Raw genomic sequence first — 23,112 nt, forward strand, 5'->3', positions numbered from 1 at the left:
TGGGCTACCCCAAAAATGAACTAAGATATGATATGAAAAAGAACTTCCAACATCAGCACTCTCTGGAAGACTCATGCCAGAAGATGATCATCAAAAAACCCCAACAAAGATCCACGCACTGCTACAGCTGTAGATGTACTCATCCCACCAGTTCCTGGACTTGCCATGGGAATGAGGAAGGAGATATCTAAGCTGGCCTGTGCATACAGTAAAACAACAAATTTGACTGGATCTATACTGTTGGAACTCAATCAAGAATTAGGAGAAGTGCAAATTGTAGTGCTCCAAAATCTTACAACTACAGACTATTTACTGTTAAAAGAACATAAGGGATGTGAACATTCCCCAGGAATGGGTTGTTTTAATTTGTCTGATTTCTCTCAGACTGTTCAAGTTCAGTTGGATAATATCCACCATATCATAGATAAGTTTTCACAAATGCCTAAGGTGCCTAACTGGTTTTCTTGGTTTCACTGGAGATGGCTGGTAATTACAGGTATGTTTTGGTTATATAACTATACTCTTATTATGTTAATGTGTGTGCGCAATTTAAGTAGTAGCTTAAAACCTATACATGCTGAGGTTACTCTACAAGAAGACATGTCAAAGAAATAATCAATCTTCCCATGTTTTCTTCCGCCTGCTACTTCTATAGCTTTTCTTCTTCCTTCCTAATTACAACCCTTAAATAGAATTCGTGCCTCATATCAAATTTACCGAGTATCATAATTCTTCCAAGTGGTAAAGACACCTCAAGACAAATGCTGGGCATAGAAGCTACAGGGCATAAATATGCAAAGAAATAAAAAGCTAACCATTTCAAACAAGAAGGCTTCTCTCTCACTTACCAACTTCACATTTCTCTGTATGGCCCCGGAAGATGACTGGTTAGCCAGAGACGGGTAAGATTCCTCAAGGGAGGAACAACCTAAGACAGGCACAGTCGCAGGGGGGCCATCAGGTGAGAAATTGGGGATCAACAGAGGTGAGGCTTAGAACCTCACCCCCCCTGTTCTGAGAGAAATCTTCTGCATACGTGGATGTTTTATTGCCCTTGTCTAGTTTGGATTAACACATAGTCTACAGGCACACACCTGATCATCTACATTTGCTCTCTTACAACACTAAACTATGTTTTCTACCTTTATCTTGTATCTACCTACCACTTCAGCATTTTATTAAAAATAATAATAATAAAGAGAGAAATGTGGTATCCACATATAAATCAAGTATAAAAATCAAATGAGTATTCATATTTGAACTGACTGTTTATAGTTCATAATGCATGAGCAAAACCGAAAGTTTCTGTGATGACTGCCCTTGTACTGTTCACCATGTAACTTATTCACTATGTAAGAATTTGTTCTCCATGTAAGAACTTGTTTGTTATGCCTCAGAAGATTGGAGACTGATGAAAATTAGGCTTGGGGTGGATTAATGATTGTGCATTGAGCATTGACTCCCCTATACAGAATTTTATTGTTGTTAACAACCATTTGATCAATAAATATGAGAGATGCCCTCACAAACAAACAAACAAACAAAAAAAAAGTACACACTTCCAATTGTAAAATAAATAAGTAACCGGAATGTAAATTATAGCATAAGGAATATAGTCAAAATATTGTAACAACTTGGTATGGTGATAGCTGGTACCTAGAATTATCATGTATATAAATGTTGAATCACTATGTTGTACACCTCAAACTAATGTAATGTAATACTGTGTGTCAACTACCCTTCAATAAAAAATAATTATCTATAAAACAAAAAAAACAAAAAAAACACAAAGAAACATTAAGAGGACTGTGGTAGTCAGATAATGGCTCCTCAAAGATGTCCACATCCAAATCTCTGGAATCCGTGACATGTTACCTCATGTGATTAAGTTAAGGATTTCGAGATTGAGTAGATTATTCTAGATTATCCTGGTGGGGCCTAATGTAATTACAAGGGTCCTTATAAGAGGGAGACAAATAATTAAATAGTTTTTTTTTGGTATCATTAATATACACTTACATGAACAACATTGTGTTTACCAGATTCACCCCATTATCAAGTCCCCACCACATACCCCATTACAGTCACTATCCATCAGTGTAGTAAGATGCTATAGAATCACTATTTTTCCTCTGCGCTATACTGCCTTCTCTGTGCCCCCCACTAAATTATGTGTGTTAATTATAATGCACCTTTCTCCCCTTATCCCTCCTTCCCACCCATCCTCTCCAGTCCCTTTCCCTTTGGTAACTATTAGTCCATTCTTGTGTTCTGTGAGTCTGCTGCTGTTTTGTTCCTTCAGTTCTTGCTTTCATCTTATGCTCCACAGATGAGTGAAACCATCTGCTACTTGTGTTTCTCTGCCTGGCTTATTTCACTGAGCATAATACCCTCTAGCTCCATCCATGTTGTTGTAAATGGTAGGATTTCTTTTCTTCTTATGGCTGAATAATATTCCACTGTGTAGATGACCACATCTTTTTTTTTTGGTATCATTAATCTACAATTACATGAGCAATGTTATGGTTACTAGACTCCCCCCATCATCAAGTCCCCACCACATACCCCATTACAGTCACTGTACATCAGTGTAGTAAGATGCTATAGAATCACTACTTGCCTTCTCTGCATTGTACAGCCCTACCCGTGCGCCCCCCCTAAATTACGTCTGCTAATTGTAATGCTCCTTTTCCCCCCTTATCCCTCCCTTCCCACCCATCCTCCCCAGTCCCTTTCCCTTTGGTAACTGTTAGTCCATTCTTGGGTTATGTGAGTCTGCTGCTGTTTTGTTCCTTTAGTTTTTTTCTTGGTTCTTATACCCCACATATGAGTGAAATCATTTGATACTTGTCTTTTCCACCTGGCTTATTTCACTGAGCATAATACCCTCTACCTCCATCCATGTTGCTGCAAATGGTAGGATTTGTTTTCTTCTTATGGCTGAATAATATTCCATTGTGTATATGTACCACATCTCTTTATCCATTCATTTACTAATGGACATGTAGGTTGCTTCCATTTTCTTGGCTATTGTAAATAGTGCTGCAATAAACACAGGGGTGCATATGTCTTTTTGAATCTAAGATCTTGTTTCTTTGGGTAAATTCCTAGGAGTGGAATTCCCGGGTCAAATGGTGTTTCTATTTTTAGTTTTTGAGGAACCTCCATACTGCTTTCCACAATGGTTGAACTAATTTACATTCCCACCAGCAGTGTAGGAGGGTTCCCCTTTCTCCACATCCTCACCAACATTTGTTGTTGTTTGTCTTTTGGATGGTGGCCATCCTAACTGGTGTGAGGTGATATCTCATTGTGGTTTTAATTTGCATTTCTCTGATGATTAGTGATGTGGAGCATCTTTTCATGTGCCTACTGGCCATCTGAATTTCTTCTTTGGAGAAGTGTCTGTTCAGATTCTCTGCCCATCTTTTAATTGGATTATTTGCTTTTTGTTTGTTGAGGTGCATGAGCTCTTTATATATTTTGGATGTCAACCCCTTAATGGATATGTCATTTATGAATATATCCTCCCGTACTTAGGATGCCTTTTTGTTCTATTGATGGTGTCCTTTGCTGTACAGAAGCTTTTTATTTTGATATAGTCCCACTTGTTCATTTTTGCTTTTGTTTCTCTTGCCCCTGGAGATATGTTCATGAAGAAGTTGCTCATGTTTATGTCCAAGAGATTTTTGCGTATGTTTTTTTCTAAGAGTTTTATGGTTTCATGGCTTACATTCAGGTCTTTGATCCATTTTGAATTTACTTTTGTGTATGGGGTTAGACAGTGATCCAGTTTCATTCTCTTACATGTAGCTGTCCAGTTTTGCCAACACCAGCTGTTGAAGAGGCTGTCATTTCCCCATTGTATGTCCATGGCTCCTTCATCGTATATTAATTGACCATATATGCTTGGGTTAGTATCTGGACTCTCTATGCTGTTCCACTGGTCTATGGGTCTGTTCTTGTGCCAGCACCAAATTGTCTTGATTACTGTGTCTTTGTAGTAGAGTTTGAAGTTGGGAAGGGAGATTCCCCCCTGCTTTATTCTTCCTTCTCAGGACTGCTCTGGCTATTCAGGGTCTTTGGTGATTACGAATGAATTTTAGAACTATTTGCTCCAGTTTGTTGAAAAATGCTGTTGGTGTTGTGACAGGGATTGCACTGAATCTGTAGATTGCTTTAGGCAGGATGGCCATTTTGACAATATTAGTTCTTCCTACCCAAGAGCATGGGATGAATTCCCATTTATTACTGTCTTTTTAAATTTTTCTTAAGAGCGTCTTGTAGTTTTCAGGGTATAGGTCTTTCACTTCCTTGGTTAGGTTTATACCTTGGTTAGGTATTTTATTCTTTTTGATGCAATTGTGAATGGAATTGTTTTTCTGATTTCTCTTTCTGCTAGTTCATCATTAGTGTATAGGAATGCAACAGCTTTCTGTGTATTAATTTTGTATCCCGCAACTTTGCTGAATTCAGATATTAGATCTAGGAGTTTTGGAGTGGAGTCTTCAGGGTTTTTTATGTACAATATCATGTCATCTGCAAACAGGGACAGTTTGGCTTCTTCCTTACCAATCTGGATGCCTTTTATTTCTTTGTGTTGTCTGATTGCCGTGGCTAGGACCTCCAGTACTATGGGGAATAAAAGCGGGGAGAGTGGGCATCCTTGTCTTGTTCCCAATCTTAGGGGAAAAGTTTTCAGCTTCTTGCTGTTAAGTATGATGTTGGCTGTGGGTTTGTCATATATGGCCTTTATTATGTTGAGGTACTTGCCCTCTATACCCATTTTGTTGAGAGTTTTTATCATCAATGGATGTTGAATTTTATCGAATGCTTTTTCAGCATCTATGGAGATGATCATGTGGTTTTTGTCCTTCTTTTTGTTGATGTGGTGGATGATGTTGATGGATTTTCGAATGTTGTACCACCCTTGAATCCCTGAGATGAATCCCACGTGGTCATGGTGTATGAACCTCTTGATGTATTTTTGAATTCAGTTTGCTAATACTTTGTTGAGTATTTTTGCATCTATGTTCATCAGGGATACTGGTCTGCAGTTTTCTTTTTTTTGTGGTGTCTTTGCCTGGTTTTGTTATTAGAGTGATGTTGGCCTCATAGAATGAGTTCGGGAGTATTCCCTCCTCTTCTATGTTTTGGAAAACTTTAAGGAGAATGGGTATTATGTCATCTCTAAATGTCTGATAAAATTCAGCAGTGAATCTGTTTGGTCCGGGAGTTTTGTTCTTGGGTAGTTTTTTGATTACCAATTCAATTTCTGGTATTTTTCTCTTAAGAATGTCTTATAGTTTTCAGGGTATAGGACCAATTGCTGGTAATTGGTCTGTTTAGATTTTCTGTTTTTTTCCTTGGTCAGTCTTGGAAGGTTGTATTTTTCTAGAAAATTGTCCATTTCTTCTAGGTTATCTTGGCCAGTGATTTTTAAGCTTTATTACATTAATTATCTTCATTGTTTGCTGCTGAAGAAATTTCTGCCAGTTTTTTAATTAACTTTTTTCACACTTAAGTAAGAACAGTAGTAGGAAGTTCTATGACAGCCATTTAAATCTATAAGTGATATCATGCATGTATTTTTTTTGGTATCATTAATCTACAATTACACGAGGAACATTATGTTTACTAGGCTCCCCCCTTCACCAAGTCCCCCCAACAAACCCCATTACAGTCACTGTCCATCAGCGTAGTAAGATGCTGTAGAGTCACTACTTGTCTTCTCTGTGTTGCATATCCCTCCCTGTGCACCCCCCTCACATTATACATGGTAATCATAATGCCCCCTTTCTTTTTCCCCCCACTTATCACTCCCTTCCTACCCATCCTCCCCAGTCCCTTTCCCTTTGGTAACAGTTAGTCCATTCTTGGGTTCTGTGATTGTGTTGCTGTCTTGTTCCTTCAGTTTTTCCTTTGTGCTTATACTCCACATATGAGTTAAATCATTTGATACTTGTCTTTCTCCACCTGACTTATTTCACTGAGCATAATACCCTCTAGCTTCATCCATGTTGTTGTAAATGGTAGGATTTGTTTTCTTCTTATGGCTGAATAATATTCCATTATGTATGTGTACCACATTTTGTTTATCCATTCATCTACTGATGGACACTTAGGTTGCTTCCATTTCCTGGCTATTGTAAACAGTGCTGCAATAAACATAGGGGTGCATCTGTCTTTTTCAAACTGGGCTGCTGCATTCTTAGGGTAAATTCCTAGAAGTGGAATTCCTGGGTCAAATGGTATTTCTATTTTGAGCTTTTTGAGGAACCTCCGCACTGCTTTCCACAGTGTTTGAACTAATTTACATTCCGACCAGCAGTGTAGGAGGGTTATGCATGTATTTTTAAGATTATTTGTTTAGAAATAATAATAATGTCAACTATTTTTGCGGCACTTACTATGGCACAGGCATTATACTGTTTTACATACATTTATTCTCCACAGAAGCTCTATTATCATTAAACCCATTTTTACAGATGAGGCAACAAGGCATTGATACTGAACTCTAATGCACAGGGGTAAGTGGGCTAGCTGAAGCTACAGTTTAATTTCATTTTCATTAAAAGCATATATTTTATATTTTAATATACTTTGAAATATGTCTAACTCTGTAGTGCTGAATAGGAAAAACAAAAAGTAAGATATTTTTCTTTTCCCAATTTACTCTTCTGACATTCATTTATCCACATTCTAAACATTATTTAAGCATTCCTATGTATTGGCATTAGGTAGTAAAGCTCTAGTATGGTGGCTTCTGATGAAAAAAATCCATGCTGGGCAAGCCCTCAGTAAATGCTGATTGAAGAAAATGTGATTGAATTGCCTATGTGTGGCCAATAAAGAAGTAGGGCAGGTACATGGGTCAAGCATCATGATTAACTTTTCCTGCCTATGATGAAAAATGCCAGATATAAACAGTATAGTAAGAACATGAGGCATCGAAAAGACTAAGAACAACAAATGCTGGTGAGGATGCAGAGAAAGGGGAACCCTCCTACACTGCTGGTGGGAATATAGGCTAGTTCAACTATTGTGGAAAGCAACATGGAGGTCCCTCAAAAACCTAAAAACAGAAATACCATTTGATCCGGGAATCCCACTCCTTGGAATTTACCCAAAGAATACAACTTCTCAGATTCAAAAAGACATATGCACCCTTATCGCAGCACTTTTTACAATAGCCAAGATATGGAAGCAACCTAAGTGTCCATCAGTAGATGAATGAATAAAGAAGATGTGGTACATATACACAATGAAATACTATTCGGCCATAAGAAAGAAACAAATCCTACCGTTTGAAACAATATGGATGGAGCTGGAGCACATTATGCTCAGTGAAATAAGCCAGGCAGAGAAAGACAAATGCCAAATGATTTCCCTCATTTGTGGAGTATAACAATGAAGCAAAACTGAAGGAACAAAATAGCAGTGGACTCAGAGACTCCAAGAAGGAACTAGTGGTTACCAAAGGGGAGGGGTGTGGGAGGACGGGTGGGGAGGGAGGGAGAAGGGAATTGAGGGGTATTATGTTTAGTACACATGATGTGGGGGATCACAGGGAAAACTGTGTAGCAGAGAGAATGCACATAGTGGATCTGTGGCATCTTGCTGCACTGGTGGACAGTGACTGCATTGGGGTATGGGTGGGGATTTGATAAGACGGGTAAATGTAGTAACCACATTGTTTTTTCATGTGAAACCTTCATAAGAGTGTATATCAATCATACTTTAATAAAAAATAATAAGAAAAAAAAAAAAGAATAGGAGGGACTCCATTTGAAGGCTAAGATTCTGTTTTAAAAACCAGGGAGTAAGGAGGTAAGATTCCTAACATATTCTTTGGTAATCAGCCAGCAATCTATCTTAAAGCAGGGAAGGCACTCTTAACTGATATGTTCCTAGTGCTTGAGGGGTAACCACTATCTTGGAGAAGAACAGGACCAACAAATTCCTTGTGTTAAGTTAATCTTACATAATTATCTAGAGGACTGACTCTGGATGGTGATAAAATGTTTCTCACTGGAGAGAGACATCATGAGACCACAAGTCAAGCCTATACAGCACCCTCACCCTCCCGTCACCCTTTGCCCCATTCTTGAAAGCTTTAAAAGATAGACTCCTAAGCCCTTAAGTGCACCTCATCTCCGAGATTGCCTGCACTCCTCTTTCTCCAAGTATGTATTTTTGTCTTAAATAAAGATTTCTTTCTGTTCAATTTATTGTGTTTTGTCTCTGCACTCTTCCAGTGGTGTCTTTGTCACTTTGCTATTTCATTCTGTTTTCCAGACTTAAGCACATGTCTTCACTCTGACTCTGCTCTACTCCAGATAAGTAGGGAGGGGCTACTGGGAGCTCTGATTTGGGCTTGCAAGTTCCGGTCACCTGGGTGACATGGAGAGGACTGCAGCTATATGATCATGCTCTTTAGTAGCCTGCCTGAAAATCTCCTTTCTTTGCCTTTGGGAAGTTCTTGGAACACAATCTTACTCCATTCAGTGCTCTGCAGTGCCCCCAAATCCTGGGGTGGTAGGGACTTAGTTCCCCACACCATGCAGATCCAAGCAGACACTGGACACCAGGTGACCCTAGCATTAGGAGTTGGCAAGGGATCTGCCCTATGCCAAGCAGGAGTTCAATGAGCTTCCCTTTCCTCACTCTATTCTTCCTTGCTCTCTGATGCCTCTAAGGGAGCTGTCATTCCCTGCAACTCTTGCTTTAATGAATTCCTTCCTTACCTACAGTTGTCTGACCTGCTTGAGAATTCTTTCTCATTCAGAGTCAAGAACCCTCCCCCCTCTCCCCCAGTTCAGGTTGAAGTTTTACCTAGTGCACAGGGAGAGACCTCCCCAGTCACAGCTGCCTGGCAATATTAGAATGGTTACTATAAAAAAAAGAGCCCAGAAAATAACAAGTGTTGGTGAGAATGTGGAGAGATTAGAACCCTTATGCCCTGTTGGTAGGATTGTAAAATGGTACAAACGCTACAGAAAACGGTATGGAGGTTCCTTAAGAAATTAAGAATAGAACTATTGTAAGATCCAGCAATCCCACTTCTGGATATATATCCAGAAGAATTCAAAGCAGGATCTCAAAGGAATTTGTACACCCATGTTCATGACAATATTATTCACAATAGCCAAGAGGTAGAAGGAACACAAGTGACTATTGATAGGTAAACTGATAAAGAACATGTGGCATATACACACAAGAGAATATTATGCAACCTAAAAAGGATGGATATTCTGACACATGCTACAACATGGATAAACCTTGAGGACAGGACATTATACTAAGTGAAATAAGCCAGGTGACAAAAAGACAAATACTGTATGATTCCATTTATATGAGGTATAAGTAGCCAAATTTATAGAAACAGAAATCTTATGGTGATTATCAGGGGCTAGGGAAAGGAGAAAAAGGAGAGGTGTTTTAACGGGTATAAAACTACAGATTTGCTAGATGATAAAGTTCTGGAGATCTGTTTCATAACAACATGAACATATCTAACAACTGCTGAACCATATACTTAAAAGTGGTTAAGATGGTAAATTTTATGTTGTGTGTTTACCACAATTAAAAAAAAAAAAGAAGTGCTATAACACTGTCAGAAAGACAGTCCTGTTCCTCATTTTCCCCACAGCTGTTCTGCCCCACGCCTATGCAGAATCTGACTCTATCTTGGCAAGAACAGATACAGGGAAAACCTAAGTTCGTGCGGTAAAGAAAAGCCTTCATCCTATCTCACGGGAAAACATTCACATACTTTTGTCAATTTCACACAGTATAATCTAGTTTTCATTTCTTCTTTCCCATCCACTGGGTGGTTTTATTTTGTTTTAAGACAAGGAGAAGTGCCAAAAAAAACCCCCAGGGCTTACTTCTGTAGGATGGACCCCTTAATGACCAGCTCTTCATCCAAGTCTGCTTCATTAGCCACGAAGAGCAGCCTCTTTCCTGTGCTGTCCACTCCAATGAAGTCACGCTGTTCCACTGAATAATACAAAAGAAGGAAAATCAAACAAAATCATTTTCCAGGCCTGCATGACTAAGTCAGGAGACAGGGCACCTGCTCACAATTCTCTTAGAATCAAATACAGTATTACGTAGCACATACCAGAACATTTAAAGTACGGGCAGTCAAAATTTTTTGATATTGTTCTAAAGAATATTATTAGGTTAACTGGTGGAGTCTGAATAAGGTCTGTAGATTATAAGGTATTGTACCAATGTAATTTCCTGTTTTAAGTGACTGTACTGTTTGGGCAGGGGTGGGAGGACACACACTGATGTATTTAAAGGCAAAGGGAATCATGTCTGTAATTTATTCTCAAATAGCTCTGAAAAACAGTAACTATATGTATATAATATGTTGTATATACATATTATATATAAGAGAAAGAGAGGGAATGATAGAGCAAATGTTATTATTTGGGGAATCTGAGTAAAGGATATATAAGTTCTTTGTATTATTCTTGTAACCATTCTATAAATGTGAAATTATTAAAGAATAAAGAATTAAGGAGGGGATGGAAATGTTAATTAGTTTCATTGTGGTAAGCATTTCACAATGTCTATGTTTATCAAAACATCACATTGCATACCTTAAGTATATATTATTTGTATTTATCAAAAATAAATAAAAATTAAAAATAAAAAGTTAAAAAAAAAGAGGGGCAGCTAAGATACCACTTAGCCAACTAACTGGATGAACCACAAGCCTATTGCATGGCACAGAAAGAAAGTACAACGAATTCTTTCTCTGTGAATACTAATCTAGTTCTGCTCACTGTGATATGGGAGTAATGTTATTTAAGGACAGCCCCATTACTATGTATCTAAAGATGAACTTGTCTGCCTCCTCTTTGCAGACAATGGCTATTATAAAACTGAACATGGTTCACTGTTGCTGCAGCTACCTGTACACTCAGAACCAAGTGCATACTCATAGTCTGTTCAGCTCAGGTGCTTGAAAACATTCACTCCTTTGGACGGTCTCTGGTCATCTTATCTTAGGAAGTGTTTGAATCTGAATAAGTAGAAATTATCAGAAAAAGTTACATGTTGTTCTTTTTAAAAACTCAAGGTTAGTGAACTTCAAAAAAGGGTAAAAAAAATTCCAATTTGAAGGTAAGTGTTACAGAGAATTTCAACTCAAGTTAAATTTTGCAGAGAATTTCAAATGCCACAGAACAGCTTTGATATTTATCAATCCATCCATCACATGAAAACTTGAGACTGTAAGAGTGTCTCCAAAGGTCTGATTACCAGCCAACATTTTAAAAAGAAATACAGAGATGTTGTTTTTGGATATAATCTGGAGTGCTTACCCTATCCAAGTTCTTAGGCCACAGAAACCTTGAATTACTGAATGCCCTGGGAGCAATAATTTCCAACAAGTCAATTTTTCAGCTATGTTGCACATTAGTCACATTCCCTGTACTCTCAGGCCCCCTCCTTGTATTTGCTTCTTTGCAGCAGCTACCATAGTAACTGGGGCCTCAGAATATGATACAAATTATAGAAACTTGGAAAGGTTTCTTTCTGTTCTGCTCTAACAAAGTGAATGACACTTTGGGAGCAGAGCAGGTAACATTAGAATGTCCATGATAAGAAGAAAGACTTCAGAAATAAGGTCAAGAAATCAGTTAAAACTATGAACATTAAAAAAAACTGTCATATTCAACTATTTATATTTTTTCTCCTTGTTTTCTACTTCTCTGACCGACCTTTTCATCTCCTCTATAGTCATTTGCTTATTCATTCAACTTATAATAAATATATTTGTGCACCTCCCCTGTGACAGCATTGTTTGGAGTGAGGAATTTCAACTAATTTTATGAGGCCAGCATGATACAGGTAAAGATATTATGAGATAGGAAAATTACAGGCATATTCACTAATTATATAAATACAAGGACACTAAACAAACTATTAGCGAATTGAAACTAATAATGCATACAGTAGATTTAGAAGGGTTACAAATTTGTGGCAGCTCTTCCCTTTAAGAGGTAAGGTCTAGAATGTGAAACGGTATAGCCACCATGGAAAACAGTATGGTTGTTCCTCAAAAAATTAAAAACAGAATTGCCATATGTTCCAGCAATTCCACTTCTGGGCATACCACTCAAAAGAACTGAAAGTTAGGGTCTTGAAGAGGTATTGTATGTCCATGTTCATAGCAGCATTATTCACAATAGCTCAACTATGGAAACAACACAAGTGTCCATAGATGGATAATAGATAAGCAAAATATAGAATATATATACAGGAAATATTATTCAGCCTAAAAAAGAGGGAAATTCTGCAATTTGTTACAACATGGATGAAACTTGAAGATATTATACTAAGTGAAATAAACCAGTGACAAAAAAACAAATACTCTATGATTCTACTTATATATGGCACTTGAGATAATAAAAAAGTAGAGTGGTGGTTACCAGGGGCTGTGAGAAGGGGGCAGCAGGGAGTTATTATTTAATAGGTATAGAGTTTCAGTTTTACAAGATGAAAAGAGTTAGGGAGAGGGATGGCTGCACACTATTTTAAATCTATTTAATACTACTGAACTGTACACTTAAAGAAGAGGGTAAATTTCATGTTATGTGTATTTTGCTATAATAAAAAAGTCTGAAGAGGAAAAAACTGCTCATGGCAGGGGGAAGAGGTAAGGTCTCCAGTTATCTATCTATCTATCTATCTATCTATCTATCTATCTATCTATCTATCTATCTATCTATCTATCTATCTATCATCTATCTATCTATCCATCTAATCTATCTATCTATATCTATCTATCTATCTATCTATCTATCTATATCTATCTATCTATCTATCAATCATCTATCTATCTATCTATCTATCTATCTATCTATCTATCTATCTATCTATCTATCTATCTATCTATCTATCTATCTACCCATCCAAGCAAAGAATAGTTTGAAAAAGGAAAGTATACACTCAAGGAGGGAGGTGCAGGCATGCTCCACAGGTGGGTAGCAAGTGGGGCTCAGGTTGGGTGGTCTTATAGCTGGAGTTTAAGCAGGGGTGGAATACTCATTGGGTTAGGTGGGGTTTTCTTGGAATAGGGAGGGGATTTCTGGGAAGTAGGGTGACACCCTCTTTTTGTCTTTAGACGGTCTTTCTTGGAACTGATATGGTGCCAAGGGATGTGATATTTAGTTGCTAATGGGCGTATAATGTATTTTGAGGTGAGGTCAGGGTCAATAGTCAGTTTTGGCAGGTCTGGTATCTATACCCTCCCTCCCCACATCCCACAATTACAGTTTACACTGAATGTTTAGAACCCATCCTTTATATCTCGGCTGGCAACGAGCTTTGACTAACTGAGTGCAGCAGGAGTGATACAATGTGAGTTCCGACTTTAGGCTTCAAGAGACATTGTAGCTTCTTCTCTTACTTTCTTAGAACCTTCTGCAGCCACCATGTAAACAAGCCTGAGATAGCTTCCCTAATAAGAGTCTAGATGGAAAGAAAAACTGAGTTGTCACACATGAGCCCCCAGACATATTAGGGAGTCCAGCTGTGGTAGGCAGGCTCTAAGAATGATAATTGCCTCCTGGTATTCACACTTCCCTGTACCCCTACTGACTTGTTTCAGTCAGTATAGGATGGCCTACTGATTTGTTTCTAACCAACAGAATGTGGCAAAAGAGATGAGATGTTACTTTCATGATTAGGTTATAGAAGTTTATAATTACTCTCTTGCTGTAAGATTGTCTCCTCTGCTGACTTTGATGAAGCAAGCTGCTATGGTGGAGAGGCCCAACTGGCAAAGAAATAAGGGCAGCCTCTGGCCAACAGCTACTTAGAAATTGAGGCTCTCAGTCCAGTAGTCCTTAGGGAACTGAAATTTTGTCAACAAACAAGTGAGGTTAGAAACAAATTTTGAGACATCAGCTCTGGATAGCACCTTGACTTCAGCCTTTTAAAAAACTCTGAATCAGAGGGCCTAGCTAAGCAGTGTCAGAATTCCTGACCTGCAGTGTTGTTTTAAGATGTTAAATTTATGGTAATTTGTTGTGCAGCAAAAGATAACTGATACACTACTTAATATCATTTGAACAGAGATGAGTCAGTTCAGTTACACTAGGCTAAAATGCCACCTATAGAATCATGAGCAAGTAAATGACTGTTGTTTTAAGCCACTAAAGTTTGGGAAGGTTTTTTATGCATATAATCTAATTGATACAATGTGTAAAAGGGTAATAAGCCGTGACCAGGTTTGGTTTATCCCAGGTATACAAAAATAGTTTAAAAAGAAAACTCTACAACTGTAATTCATTACAGTATCCGAGTAAAAGAGAAAAGCCATATTATGCAGAGATAATAGCCATTTGTGTCATAAAATTGTAACAGCATTAAACATTTGAACAGATAAATGTACAGAAAAGCCCCTTGGTGAACATATTATCTGGAATAAAGCAAAATAAATATACCATGTTCACACTGAAACTGAAAAAGAAGGAAACCTTGAAGTTTCTAACAAGTAAAGGATGGTAAATGGAAATTGATGATCTTTACACATTATTGCCAAGTTTAAGATATATATGTATATATAATATCACTGATATTTGATTTGTATGTTATTTTTACTGTTTGATTTATGTGAGTAAAAAATTATATATGTGAGACTTTCATCAGTTCTTTCAAGATCATAGTTTCTAATCCAATTTTACCCGTCCGATTTCAAGTTTTTCAAAATGCCCTATAATTAGAGAGGTTATAATGAACACCTGTCTGTCTATCCTTGAAGGAAGGATATTGTGTGTTGTTTTGCTTTTTACATTTACATGGGCCTTGGTACCTGCCTGGTTCCTTGGTACTTGGCTTGGCATAACACATGCTCAGTAACTGTGTTAAACTGATTTTTTGCTTCATTCACTCAATAAGTAATATCAAGCAATGGTGGAACAATGGATGAATGCCAACAAGTTGCAGATCTTATATTTCAGTAATGGTACCTACTTTTACAGAAAAATCAATCAATGGGATCTGCCAGAGTTTATATAACCCATTACCCCACACAGCTTAGCTAGGATTTTGGGTCCCTCTCACAGCTCTAAATCACCCATTTTTTTTTCTAAGAAGCTGATTAACTAAAAAGGCTAGAAAGCAGGGCTTGTTTGAATCACCAGAAAAAGTTACATGTGGCCCTTCCAAAGAGGCTTGTCTAGACATTAGGCTGCCACTTTTAGTTTCCCTTTAGATTTACAAGAGACTATGTAAACAAAACATTTTGATATTTTGTGATCTTTAAAGCATTACATTTTATGTGAAATATAAAATTTTCCTTTAAATATATAATGTAGAATACTTGCAAAGTTATTAAATGTAATTTGTTAGGCTACAGATCAAATTACTTCCCAAAGGAGTATTTGTAGAAATGTACGTGAAAGTGATAATGATATTAATAGCAATTACAATTTATTAATAAGCAACTACTATGCTTCAAGGAGAAGATCACATACTTTACAAATACCTCATTTAATTCTCACAAGAAATCCTGAAAGGATTCAGTTTCATTTTACAGCTAATGAAAATGAAGTTCAGGACAGTTGGATAATTTGTCCAAGATCGTACAGTTTTTGGGCACAGAAACCCACAAAGTGTAAACTCTAGAGCCTGTGCTCTTAACAGTCATGCTCTAGCAGTAGGTATTTATCAAAAACTCTTGAAAACATTTCTAAATGTAAGTTAATAGACAATGTAGTATCAGTCTGAAAATTATTATAAACTTGATCTGTTATAATACTCACCAATGAATCCAACTACAGCTCAGATTCACATTTTTAGGATTTAAACTGCCAGGGCCTGAAAGTACTTTATCTTACCTGGGGAGAACGGCCTTTATAGGCAGGCCCCTCAACCATGCAATAATACCTACTAACTGCTTACCATGGGCCATAAGTGGGCCAGGTGCTGGGGGTAAAATTAACAAAACAGATATGATTCCTGCTCTCATGCTTACAGTCCAGTAGAGGAAAGAGTAAATAAGAGAGTGGGGCTGCCATATGTAGTTAAACAAAGGGATATAGTTTCATATTAAGAGGGTCAAGGAAAGCCTCTCTTAGAAAATAACTTGAAGGCTAACTGGATTTAGAGTGCATTTGTTATGGAGAGAAATGGGATGGAGAGCATTATAGGCAGAGAACAATATGTACAAAGGCCTGCAGCAAGAAAAACAGTCCAAAAAATCCAACATGAATTTCATCCTGCCCTCCTCAGTATCTACATCAACTACAAATCTTCTGAGAAGAAAATGGCAAGGGAGCAAAAATACCTCCTGAAATATCTAGGCATTAGCCAATTTCCTATAATCCAGTAAGACCACCACTGGGAAAACTGGACCCAGGGGATCCAAACTATTAAACCATATCTGGGAAAGAGGGGACTGCTGGCTGTTCTGGCACATAACAATAGCTAAGAGTCAGACCAAATATACAATCTGAAAAATTTAGGATTCTTTTAAAAAATGTTTATCATTGAAATGTATAGCATTCCATGGAAGGAATTCAAAATTCAGTTATTTAGGTGAAACTTAGCCTTCAAATAAAATAAAATATAGATACTGACGAGTTCAAATTTCATTTTAAGAATGAAAAATCTTTCTAAAATGCAAATCTGATTATGACATTTTGTTTAAAATTCCTCAACAATTCCCCAGTTTTGGGGATAAAGTTCAAACTCTTGACTCTGATCCCTGTATCCTCTCTAGTCCCATTTCCTGCTTCCCTGCCCTCCACACTCACACTCCAACTAAATAGCAAGTTGCCAGTATATATCATGCCTTTTCAAAGAGGATAGATGAGGCAGCTAAAAGGAACTTCCACTGGCTTAGCTGTGACACTTTATGCATCAAAACATTTTGAAATGGAAGGGTAGATAGACAATAAATACAACTGTGAAAAGCTATCCATTTATAATGACACTTAAGAGATAAAAGCTAATATGAAATGTACTAAAAGTTCCAGTACCAAGAAGAGTAACTGTAATAGGGTATTTGATTTTTTTTATTTTGGTATCATTAATATACACTTACATGAGCAACATTGTGGTTACTAGATTCCCTTCATTATCAAGTCCCCACAACACATCCAGTTAGTCACTGTCCATCAGCATAGTAAGATGCTATAGAATCACTACTTGTCTTCTCTGTGCTATATTGCCTTCCCCGTGCCCCACCCCCCGACATTATGTGTGCTAATTGTAATGCCCCTTTTCACCCCTTATCCCTCCCTTCCCACCCATCCTCCCCAGTCCCTTTCCCTTTGGTAACTGTTAGTCCATTCTTGGGTTCTGTGATTCTGCTGCTGTTTTGTTCCTTCAGTTTTTCCTTTGTTCTTATACTCCACAGATGAGTGAAATCATTTGATACTTGTCTTTCTCTGTCTGGCTTATTTCACTGAGCATAATACCCTCTAGCTCCATCCATGCTGCTGCAAATGGTAGGTTTGTTTTCTTCTTATGGCTGAATAATACTCCATTGTGTATATGTACCACATCTTCTTTATTCATTCATCTACTGATGGACACTTAGGTTGTTTCCATTTCTTGGCTATTGTAAATAGTGCTGTGATAAACACAGGGGTGCATATGTCTTTTTGAAACTGGACTCCTGCATTCTTAGGGTAAATTCCTAGGAGTGGAATTCCTGGGTCAAATGGTATTTCTATTTTGAGCTTTTTGAGGAACCTCCATACTGCTTTCCACAATAGTTGAACTAATTTACATTCCCACCAGCAGTGTAGGAGGGTTCCCCTTTCTCCACATCCTTGCCAAAATTTGTTGTTGTTTGTTTTTTGGATGGTGGCCATCCTTACTGGTGTGAGGTGGTATCTCATTGTGGTTTTAATTTGCATTTCTCTGATGATTAGTGATGTGGAGCATCTTTTCATGTGCCTATTGGCCATCTGAATTTCTTTGGAGAAGTGTCTGTTCATATTCTCTGCCCATCTTTTAATTGGATTATTTGCTTTTTGTTTGTTGAGGTGCATGAGTTCTTTGTATATTTTGGATGTCAACCCCTTATTGGATATGTCATTTACGAATATTTTCTCCCATACTGTAGGATGCCTTTTTGTTCTATTGATGGTGTCCTTTGCTGTACAGAAGCTTTTTAGTTTAGTATAGTTGCACTTGTTCATTTTTGCTTTTGTTTCGCTTGCCCGTGGAGATATGTTCATGAAGAAGTTCATGTTTATATTCAAGAGAGTTTTGCCTACATTTTCTTCTAAGAGTTTTATGGTTTCATTACTTACATTCAGGTCTTTGATCCATTTTGAGTTTACTTTTGTGTATGGAGTTAGACAATAATCCAGTTTCATTCTCTTGCATGTAGCTGTCCAGTTTTGCCAACATCAGCTGTTGAAGAGGCTGTCATTTCCCCGTTGTATATCCATGGCTCCTTTATCGTATATTGACCATATATGCTTGGGTTAATATCTGGACTCTCAGGGTATTTGATTTTTAAAATTGTTTTAAGCAGAGAAGTATGAAAAAAGGTATAAAAACATTCATATTTATAGAATATACATCTGTTTATAAAGTCTGGATATACAGTTGTTTCTGTCTGAAGGTAGAAAAGACTGAATACAGGGAATTTTGAGTAAGGAAATCAGATCCTGCAAAAGCAGAAACTATGTCAAGAATAAAAGGACTGATTGATATGAGATCATTCATAATAATAAGGTAGAAAGAGGATCCAACAATTAATCTGCACCAGTAATCATCTGAACACAAAAAGCACTACAATGAAATTTCAATGATGTAATCCAAAATTATAAGTTCACCAAATGCCCTAAAGAAGAGGGCTGTAAATACAAAGTAGATTATTAAAATCTTAGGAATGGAAACTCTAGGAATGGCTGTATAAATAATAGTAAGATACTAATAAGCCATACATAGCTTCTAATAATTTAACAGACTATATATCAATATATAATAAAGACAGGACAATGGGTTACATAATGTTGGCTAAGCAAAGCCTAAAGAACACATCATTCCAGGAAAAACTAAAACCTATATAAAAAGTGTGATCTTATAAAACTTCTTGGTTATATATTCAGTTATTAAAAGTAGTCCAGTCACAGAATCAGCTCAGGTTTGAAATATTCTGGGAAAAGCAACCAGGAACAATGCCTTAACCAAAAATCAACAACAGGTCAGGAATCCAAATTCTATAACCTTTGCTGAACTAGAGTATTAGTCCTTGTCTTTTTGTTCTGATAGGATTACTATAATCTCTGAAGATTAAAAAATAAAAATAACCTACTACTAAAAGCCTAGGAAAATAATCAAGGATAAGTATGTTGCAATCCTAGGCAGACAAGCACGGTTAATGACTATCTTGTTCATTGGATTTTTAGGGTGGTTGGAGTATTCAAAACAATCAACCATACTACATTTTTAACAGTAATTTTAATCACTTAAAGGTATCTAACTAAATTTGTAATCAAATGTTAAAATGTTAACATTTTAGATTTTTTTGTTTCGTAGATACATAGTTATTTGAGCCTTAAACACAATGCAGTTTTAAGTGCTCCTCTCTACATACAAAAGCCTTAGACATTACAGAATACAATAATTATAAGCCTCCTAAGTCAGAGACTGTGTCTCATCTGACTTTGTAATCAACTCCTAGCATAGTGCCTGTAGTGCAGTCAGTTCTCAGTGTTTCTTAAATGAAAGCATGAATGATGACAAGAATTATAAAAGCCCAAAAACTAATAAATCAAACTCCAGTCTCCCTCCTTACCTGTTTTTTTTTTCCCCTTTTGACCTGGAACCTGTTCTAAGCTATCTTGGCCTTTTCTCATTAACATGGCAAGTGATGCATCATAGGCTCTGAACAGGTCCACAACTTCATGTAAGGCAACATCTGTTATCAGATCACAGCTCAGGACCAGTACATCTGTCTGTTAAATGGAGAAGAGGAAAGTCAGTATCACAAAGGACAATGGATCACATAAATCATCCATACAAACTTGCAGTGGATTAGAAGCACAGACAAACTGGACATTTATTTTCAAACCATTTTTATAGCATGAGAATAAGTAAAATAAATGGGGTTGTTCTAACTGAACTGTGCTGGGGAGGGTCTAAAATGTCTACCTCCCCTTTGTGTGTGTCTTACTGCTGCTGTCCCTGAGGCACCTGTGGAATCCTGGGCTCTTAGGAACAAAATCTGAAAACTGACACATTGTTTATTTCCATGGCTATGAAATTAAATTATCTTAAATTTATATATTCCTTGGCAGTTTGAAAAGCATTTTCATAGTTTGAGGATTCAATAATGGTTATGAAATACTACAAAGCTGTCACTTTGCTACAACTCTAGGGAATAACAGGATGAATATAATGTAATGTCCCATTCTTGGGAAATCAATCTAACTAGTAAACAATTATAATACAACCTCAGGTTGGTATAAAAGCACTCATTTAATCCTTATAGTAATACCATGGGGATGGGGTTGTTACTATTATTAGTTCCTATTTTTATGGACAAGAAATATGAGGCCTAATTACCACAGTGCCTGGCACATCACAAGTGTTTAGTAATTGCTTGATGAATCAATGAATAAATCAGTGAAGTAAAAAAAGATTTTTTCATGTGATGGGTTTTCTGATGCAATTCTGGTAATTCAGATTATTTATAATAATAACTAATAATGGTAATTAATGTTTACTGAATGCTTAGTATTGGCCAGGAAATGTGATAATACCATGCATCACTTCAATCTTCAGAACCCTATGCAGCAAGCACTATTATTATTTGCATTTTACAGACAAAGAAACAGGTTTACAGTAGTTATGTAACTGAGATCTAACAAATAGGAATGACTATTCATATAACTAAAGAATCTGCACTATTGAAGAGAGGTTAAAGAAATATAGCTTTGCTAGTTTGATGACTCATTTAAGGGAGTAGAAGTTCTAGTCCACAGTATTGGTTAGTAAACAGACACAAATTTAGATCTTAGACAGATACTCTCAATTTTGGTCTGTATAGTACCTAATAATGTGGGTACTAGATATCAATTAGAGTATCATATTTTAAGAGTGACCGAGATAATCTAAAAGTATAAATAAGAAGATGAGCAAGATGATGATGAAAGAGCTGGAAACCATGACAGCTAAAAGGAAAAAGAAAAGATTGTGTGTGAGACAGTGGGAAGGGCAAGGAGTAGGGGTAGGGTTTAAAAAAGAAAGAGATAATAGCACTCTTCAAATATTGGACAGTCTTAAGGAAGAACTAAATTTTACCTGGCCAGCCCAAGAGCAAAACTAAGAAGGAATAGGTAAAACATGAGTAGAAGTATTTATGGTTTCCAAACCTATCTTTTGTAATCAAAGGTAGTCAGAAACAGTAATTTTGTAATCTAATGTGTTTCCATCTTAAAGTACTCTAGCAGAAACTGGATTATTACTTGCAATGATTTATTTATCTAACATTTATTGAGCACTTACCTAGGCTCAGCCAGATCCTGTGCTGCAATATGGAGGAAACTTGGACTAGAAAGTGTTAAATGTGAAGTGCTAAGAAAGGCTACTTAATATGTTTTAAACAAATTTCTACCTATACATTCTGCCATTATGTTTTATCACAAATGCAGAAAACAGAAGTCCAAAAACAATCAATTGGAAAATAAGTTATTTAAATTGCAGTTAAGATTGACTAGATCAGTGCTTCTCAATAGCACACCTGCAGTTTCCCAGAGGCGCCTCAGGGAAAGCCAGATTCCTACTGCCCTTCCTGAGCAAACCATGGCAGCTCCTCTTTTATTAATTTTATTTTCTAGGCTTCTGGTTTTTAAAATATGTTCTGCTACTTTAAAAAGTCTGAAAAACACTGGACTAAATTATCCCAGGTTAAGAATAAAATGAACACAGGTATGGGGGAGACCTGGTATAGGGGAGAGCCTAGTAAACATAATATTCTTCATGTAATTGTAGATTAATGGCAACAAAAAAAAAAAAGAAAGAAAAGGGGGATTACTCCCTGATAGGATAAAACTAACTGTAAATCAACGATTAATGCATGCTTTAAATATCCTTAATTTTGATCATTTAAAGGGTGTCAGATGATCAGCTATAGAAATACATTTTTCTGATAATATTCCTTTCTCCTAAAAAAAAAAAAAGCAGTTCCTGTGTGGTGATCTCCAATAAGTTCTTCACAATGGTATAAAGGGCATATCAAAGTGTGGGCAAAGGGTTTGTTTGTGTTTATACAGAGGATCAAAGCCTAATTTGGCTACCCAGAAAAAGAATTAAGATACGATATGAAGAAGAACTTCCAACATCAACATTCTCTGGAAGAGTCATTCCAGAAGATGATCATCAAAAAACTTCAACAAAGATCCTGGCGCTGCTGCAGTTGTAGCTGCATTCATCCCACTGGTTCCTGGACTTGCCATGGGAATGAAGAAGGAGATATCTAAGCTGGCCTGTGCATACAGTAAAACAACAAATTTGACTGGATCTATACTGTCGGAGCTCAACCAAGAATTAGGAGAAGTGCAAGTTGCAGCGCTCCAAAATCTTGCAACTATAGACTAACTACTGTTAAAAGAACATATGGGATGTAAACAGTTCCCAGGAATGTGTTGTTTTAATTTGTCTGATTTTTCTCAAACTATTCAAATTCAGTTAGACAATATCCATCACATCATTGATAAGTTTTCACAAATGCCTAGGGTGCCTAATTGGTTTTTTTGGTTTCACTGGATATGGCTGGTAATTGTAGGTCTGCTTTGGTTATGTAGCTGTATTTCTATTATGTTAATGTGTGCATGCAATTTAATTAGTAGTTTAAAACCTATACATGCTTATGTTACAATACAAGAAGATATGTCAAAGAAATAATCAATCTTCCCATGTTTTCTTCCATCTGCTACTTCTATAGCTTTTCTTCTTCCTTCCTAATTACAACCATTAAGTAGAATTCATGCCTCATACAGAAATTACCAAGTACCATAATTCTTCCAAGTGGTAAACATACCTCAAGACAAATGCTGGGCATAGAAGCCACAGGGCATAAATCTGCAAAGAAGTAAAAAGCTAACCTTTTCAAACAATATT

At 36.9% G+C, this 23,112-nt stretch overlaps 1 protein-coding gene across 4 annotated transcripts in view; it reads right to left on the reverse strand.

Moving 5' to 3' along the window:
- EIF2B3 (eukaryotic translation initiation factor 2B subunit gamma) overlaps positions 1–23,112 on the reverse strand; it is a 169,362-nt gene that overhangs the window by 78,097 nt on the left and 68,153 nt on the right. For all 4 annotated transcript variants that reach the window (XM_057500155.1, XM_057500154.1, XM_057500156.1 and 1 more), the window contains exons 4-5: positions 19,787–19,946; positions 9,891–10,002 (exon numbers count right to left, since the gene is read on the reverse strand). In XM_057500155.1, the coding sequence (XP_057356138.1) occupies positions 9,891–10,002; positions 19,787–19,946 (272 nt within the window). The remainder of the gene's footprint in view (positions 1–9,890; positions 10,003–19,786; positions 19,947–23,112) is intronic.

The sequence above is a fragment of the Manis pentadactyla genome, chromosome 4 (genome assembly GCF_030020395.1).
Source record: "Manis pentadactyla isolate mManPen7 chromosome 4, mManPen7.hap1, whole genome shotgun sequence".
In the NCBI taxonomy this organism is placed as follows: Eukaryota; Metazoa; Chordata; class Mammalia; order Pholidota; family Manidae; genus Manis; species Manis pentadactyla.